The 6,619-nt window shown below is 35.1% G+C and overlaps 1 protein-coding gene across 1 annotated transcript; it reads left to right on the forward strand.

The window, feature by feature from the left end:
• Positions 1–1,029: 1,029 nt before the first annotated feature.
• Positions 1,030–5,870, forward strand: LOC131601886 (exosome complex component RRP41-like). The gene is made up of 7 exons (XM_058873815.1): positions 1,030–1,222; positions 1,386–1,464; positions 1,562–1,664; positions 1,747–1,867; positions 4,555–4,643; positions 4,878–5,027; positions 5,529–5,870. Exons 1-7 carry the CDS (start codon positions 1,093–1,095, stop codon positions 5,625–5,627), a joined length of 771 nt encoding a protein of 256 aa, XP_058729798.1. The 5' UTR covers positions 1,030–1,092; the 3' UTR covers positions 5,628–5,870.
• The last annotated feature ends 749 nt before the right edge of the window (positions 5,871–6,619 follow it).

Below are 6,619 nucleotides of genomic sequence, written 5' to 3' on the forward strand. Positions count from 1 at the left end.
AATAATTTGTGAAAAATAAAAAAAAATGCTCGTTGAATTATAGCAAATGAGCATTAAGAGATAAAACATTAAACATATAAAGATAAAATTATAAGATAGGTATATGCAGTATATTTATAGTTGTTTATATCAAATTAAAATATATGCATAGTTTAAAAGATTTTGAAATTTAAGTGGGGCCTTTGACTACACACCAATTGATGTAGGTCCGTCCCTGATCTCAGCTAACCGGACTATATGGAGATGACTCATAAGGAGTTTGTAAGTATATAATGAAAATTTTACCTTGTACTTTTATATTTGTCCTCATACCCCTATATTTTATGAAAAATGTCACTTTTGTCCTTGTGTATTTTTAACTAATTTATTATTTTATTTTTTAACTTTTATTTTGCATACCGGAAGACTTTACAAAAGAGTTCCGGTATGCATTTTGTCATAGATTTTTCAAGTTTTATTTTGTGTTCCGGAAGACTTTGCAAAAGAGTTCCGGAAGTCATTTTTAACTTTTATTTTCCATACCGAAAGACTTTACAAAAGAGTTCCGGTATGCATTTTTTATAGATTTTTTAAGTTTTATTTTGTGTTCCGGAAGACTTTTGAAAAGAGTTCCGGTTGTCATTTTTAACTTTTATTTTGCATACCAGAAGACTTTGAAAAAGAGTTCCGGCATGCATTTTTTAAAAATTTTTAAGTTTTATTTTGTGTTCCGGAAGACTTTGCAAAAGAGTTCCGGTATGTATTTTTAACTTTTATTTACATACCAGAACACTTTACAAAAGAGTTCCGGTTTGCATTCGTAGGGCTGCAATTTTATGATTTTTTTTATAAATTTTAAAAAGTAAAATAATAAAGGGTAAAAATGATATTTTTAAAAAATTGTAGGGGTATAATGTTAATTATAGGAGTACAGAGTAAATTTTTCGTATATAATCGATATAGGCCCAGTCCAAATAAGAGGCCCAATTCGAAGTTAACGTTAGTCTCAAAAACACGTTACAGCATTATTAAGATTTCTCAAGAAAAAAAAAACAATCAAAGAAACCTGAAAAGAACAAGTGAAGCAACAGAGACTGGACACCGCCTTCGTAAATGGCCGGTAAAAGCGGAACTCCAGCGACCTACTCACCGTCACCAACCACCGGTAAAAACAAATCTACACTTTTCAAGCAAGATTGGACCCGACCCGACGGCCGTGGCTTCCACCAGTGTAGACCCGCATGTAAGCCTCCTCAATCGTTCAAACTCAATACTTCCTTTCTTTCTTCCATTTCAATGAAAATCGTTACATTCATAATTTCATTGTTTATTTTGTTATTACTCTCTTGTACGCAAGTTTTTTTTATGTATGATAAAATCTAGGTTTATGTTTTTTTAACATGCAGTTTTCAGGACTGGTGCTGTGAATGCTGCATCAGGATCCGCGTATGCCGAATTCGGAAACACCAAAGTCATTGTTTCTGTGTGAGTGCTTTCTTTCATACTTCAATCAGCATGATGGTCATATTGAGGTGTGTTTCTTCAGTTTTTGTTTGTTATGCGATGTTTTTAAAAAATATAGATTTGGGCCGAGAGAGAGCAAGAAAGCGATGTTGTATAGTGATTCGGGGCGTTTGAATTGTAATGTTAGCTATACAACATTTTCAACGCCGGTTCGTGGACAGGTATAGTTTTTGGTTTCTTTGACTCTTTTATAAATCATGATTATTTTGAGTAGTGTTTAATGTCTTATGTGTCTCAAGTTAGGGTTCAGATCACAAAGAATATAGTTCTATGCTTCACAAAGCTTTGGAGGGTGCCATAATATTGGAGAGTTTCCCCAAGACTACAGTGGATGTTTTTGCATTGGTGCTGGAATCTAGTGGAAGTAAGCTTGCAATTTTATGTTTCGTTTTCTATTTAATTCATAGTCATGTTGTTTTTTATGGATAGGTTAGAAATTATAGGGATCATAAAGTGTGATGAATATCAATTACCAGAACACTAGAGAGAAGTTAGTTTAAGTTTGTTTTTATTGTAGTTTTCGTTGTTGTCATCTAGTGATTGATGTGCTTCAACAGTGTTTGTTCCCTTGCCTTAATGTGAGAGATATTTCACTTTAACACTTTTTAATATAGTTAATTAATCACGGGGTGAGATTCTGTTTTCTACCTAAGCTACTTGGTCTGCTCAAGAAATGGTTGATGAGAAAGTGAGGTAAAGTCTTGAAGAGATGTGTTGAACTTCCGGTACGGAGGGGTTGGACTTGCAATGTTAGCACTCGAACGCCCAAGTCAGTGAGAAAATGAAAAGCAATGCGAGAATGAAGATGGATTTGAATATCTGAAATGGTGCGCTTTCTCTCTTATACTGTTTGAGCGATAAAAGCTGTCCGCTAGAGGTGCGGCGCACTATGTAGATATCTGTTTGATTGATTTGGACTGTGGCTGATGTATCTAGAGGGTGGAATTGCCTATCTCTGGTGAGAGCGATGATCCACCTGTTCCGTGTACTACTTCACTTGTTGTTCGCTCTTGGGCTTCTCGCCATGGGCCTTGGAACGGTTCAGAACACTACATATGCATGTAGTCACCTAGAATGAAGGGGTTTTAATCTAACTGGTAGCATTAGTGAAGGTTTTTCCTAGACTTACTGTGGGTACAGCTCGTGGGAGACAAGAAAAAGTAGTTTCTTTTAGTTGAAGTATTTCTAGGCATTTGAAAGATATCAACTAGGACTTTTGTTTCGTGAGAATTAATTATATATGCTCACTGTCAACTACTGCAGCAATTAGTGTATTCCAAGTTGTTAGGAAAGGCGGAGTACAGACGATGCCCCAGTTGAGAGGGATCTGAAAGTCTATTATAGGAAGAGGTATAAAAACTAACTTTGTTAAATATAGTGTTATCAAATATCCTTCATAGCGGTTCTATGGTGGATATACATAGTGGTTTTTGAGCTTGCCACAAGTGTATCTATTTACCGATATTGCCGGTTTTCCCGCCATAATCCCCGCTATAACGACACAGCACCGCAGAGCAGACGATATGGTGGGATTTTGGCTCTTTGCCATGGACCGCCATCCGCCATCAACAACACTAAGTCCCTTGTATAGATTATGTGACAGTTATAGCTGTTTTAGTATAATTAGTGATTTGATGCATTAAGCCTCTTATAGGGAGTGTGAGGTAGTTATAGTCTGCTTTTAGTTAGTTCTTTCTGCCTTTCTGTTGAAGGATTATGTGACAGTTACAGCTGTTTTAGTATAATTAGTGATTTGATGCATTAAGCCTCTTATAGGGAGTGTGAGGTAGTTATAGTTTTCTTTTAGTTAGTCCTTTCTGCCTTTCTTTTGAAGGATATTGATAAATAGACTTCCCGCTTTTGTATAAGGTAGCTTGTGAGTATCCTAGATTGTTTGACTGAATTTATAATGAGAGGACTAGCATCCTCTGTGAACTCATTTTCTTTTGTTATCCCTAAAATTTAGGGCTGAATAATCCTCTTTCTGCCTATGGATGTTCCAAGAATCTTACCACAAGAGTTCTTTGCAAGATACTGCCAAGTACATAAGGGATATATTATTCATGATAATAGCTGTTGTACACCTAAGATCTATATATGATTTTGTAGATTTTTATCGACACGTTTACCATTTACATTAAGGTAGGGATATGATCTTGTGTGGTAGTCCAGTTTTGTAAATTTTTATCGACACCTTTACCAGTTTTTAGTGAACTTGTCTGAGATGCATCATGCATAAATTTTTCTTTTGAATTTTAACACATTTTAAAATACTAAGAAGCAACAGGGAATGATTCTATTTAATATTATTGAATGTCAGAGCTGCAGTTTAATCAAAATCATTAAACAAAATGTGTCCTATTTGATTTTCTGTGAAGTTTCTAGCAGTAATAATATTTTTAAACTGGTCAGTGCATATACCGGTATTACATATCACAGGATTTGGAGCAACCCCGATGAAAGGCGAGAGGCTATTGTTTTGCATTTGCTACCCCTGCATGAACCTTGACTTTTTGCATACTGTTGATAGCGGTTATGGCTTACATAGTGATAGTTATTGTTTTAAGCTTTTTTCCCCAAACACAACAGCAATCAAGCTTTATTCTATCAAGTGTGCTTTTGCTACCCCTGCATGAACCGTGACTTCTTGCATATACCGGTGATAGCGGTTATGGCCTACGTAGCGGTAGTTATTGTTTTATGCTTTTTTTTCCCTAAACTCAACACAACAGCAATCAAGCGTTATTCAATTAAGTGGGGTTGGCTAATTTGATTTCTCTATTCTCATTTCATCTCTGTTTTTTTCTATTGTTTTCTTTCATCTATTCCTCTGTTTTTTCCCAAAAAATTTCCTTTCTATCACATCTCCCCTGTTTAATTTGATTTCTGTTTATGTAGGTTTTATTTGTGTGTAACATAACATGCTTTATTTTATATATAATTATTTATTTCAACTGCTTTACGACTTCGGTTCTTCTCTTGCTAAGCTATCCGCTTTCATATATCGGTTTTTCATTGATCCACTATTAATAAAACTGAAACTGGTTGCAGGTGATCTTCCAGTTGTCATATCAGTTGCTAGTCTTGCCTTAGCAGATGCTGGAATACTGATGTATGACCTTGTAGCCGCAGTTTCTGTGGTATGAATTTTACTTGGATTTGAATTCTGTGCAGTATGTGCTTGTGTTTGTAGGGTGTTTGAACTCCTTCCCAATTTAAAACATTTTCATGAAGTTTCCGACTACTATAATATTATTTTCTCATTTACTTGTTATGACCATGCCATGAACTATTCTTTCGTGGCATGCTTACTTTGTTGCTGAGTCTAATTTATTTAATTTTTATCATATAAAATGTATATATATTTTTTCCAGTCATGTATCGGTAAGAGCCTTGTCATTGATCCTATTTCGGAGGAGGAAAACTGCCAAGACGGAAGCTTAATGATTACTTGCATGCCTTCTCGCTATGAAATCACCCAACTGACAGTTACTGGAGAATGGTCCACCCCAAAGATTAATGAGGTCTGCCTGCTCAAAATCTTTTTAATATTTTGATTTTTGATAATGCCAATTTTGAACTTGTTAATTTAATCAGGTTAGAGTCCCACTTTACTGAGTGAAAAGAATAATTTAGTGGATCATACAAGGTTTTGTGCTGGGTGCATTGCTATTTTACTCTGAAATTTCTTCAGTTCTATTGTTTATCTTGCTTGAAACGGAAGTATCTATCTAGCAAGGTTTTTTAAACTTCGGTTGAGGGTGCACCATAATCCTTGACATCATAGAGAATCACTGGTTACTGTTTAGTGATACCTCTGTAGCGGTTGTTTGTGGTAGCACCAAAACCCATGATGTTGCAGGCCTGATTGATGTCACAACCTTTATGTTTAAAACCTTGGCATCTAGAATATTTGTAATGCCACCTAAAATCGTATTAGACCGCAATAAAACATCGTCAATTGAGTTAATACAACAAATAGAGATGGAGCAAGTTGTCGCTAACATTTGGTTTCGGTCTTGCAGGGGATGCAGCTGTGTTTGGATGCTTGTGCAAAGCTTGCAAAGATTATGAGGTCATGTTTGAAAGAATCCGCTTCTGATGCACAGGATGAAAGCTCTTAACAACTCACAGATCACAAGATGTGTTTTTAAATTGCTTAGTTTTTTCTCTTCTACCTCAAAATTGGGAGAGTTTTTTGTTGGGAGGTAGGTAGGAAAGAGGCCTTTTATGTCCTACAAATTTTGGCTTGAGTTTGTCAAAGATAATGTGAAAATTAATGATTCCTTACATGACATTTGGTTAAGCAAAAGGTTTAGGCTATACTTATATCTCTATAAACATGAATTTTGCATTTGCTTCGTTAATATGCTTTGCTTAACCTTGTGAATTTGTTTTAAATTTGGGTGGGATGAGATTGATTTTTACCCCATTTAGCTCATTTAGTACCTTATAAATTCTTGGAGATAGACCTATTGAGAGTCACCAAACTCTTGAATGAAATTATAATGAAATTACGAGGTCTAAGAAATGTTGGATATATAGAAAAAAACACGTGTGCAAATTAAAAGGGATTAAAATTATGAATAATACTATAAATTTATAAGAAACAGTGATTTGGCATAGACTAAAAATAACTCAAGTTATTGAGAGTCAAATTGGTTTTATGTCTGAGAGGTCGATTATAGAATTGGTATATCTATTACGACGTGTGATGGAGTAATATCAGATGAACTAGCAAAATTTGTATTTAATTTTCAATGACACAGAGAAGACATCGAAAAGTGTCTAGGGAGTTTTTGTAAATAGTCTTAGAGAAAAAAGTGGTTATGATTGTTTATATTTGAGTTATCTAAAATATGTATGAAGGGTGTCGACTAGTGCGCAGACAAAGGGTCAGAAGACGAACGATTACTGCACTACAATATGTTGCACCAAGGTTCAACCCTAAGCTACTACACTTTTATTTGATTTTGGATGTACTTATAGAACACATTCAAGAGCTAGCACTGAGATGTGTGCTTTTTTCCCCAGATGACATAGCCTACTTGGAGAGTTGAAAGAGATTTTAAATGTGAGGTTGGAGATGAGACTTAGAAACGCATGAATTTCTCCT

The sequence above is a fragment of the Vicia villosa genome, linkage group LG5 (genome assembly GCF_029867415.1).
Source record: "Vicia villosa cultivar HV-30 ecotype Madison, WI linkage group LG5, Vvil1.0, whole genome shotgun sequence".
NCBI classification, from domain to species: Eukaryota; Viridiplantae; Streptophyta; class Magnoliopsida; order Fabales; family Fabaceae; genus Vicia; species Vicia villosa.

What these genes read in the sequence shown, in the direction of transcription:
- LOC131601886 (XM_058873815.1), top strand. Translation starts at nt 1,093, where the DNA reads ATGGCCGGTAAAAGCGGAACTCCAGCGACCTACTCACCGTCACCAACC. An exon ending in GGTGCTGGAATCTAGTGGAA is followed by an intron (nt 1,868 to 4,554) that starts GTAAGCTTGCAA and finishes AACTGGTTGCAG; the next exon opens with GTGATCTTCCAGTTGTCATA. An exon ending in CCACCCCAAAGATTAATGAG is followed by an intron (nt 5,028 to 5,528) that starts GTCTGCCTGCTC and finishes TCGGTCTTGCAG; the next exon opens with GGGATGCAGCTGTGTTTGGA.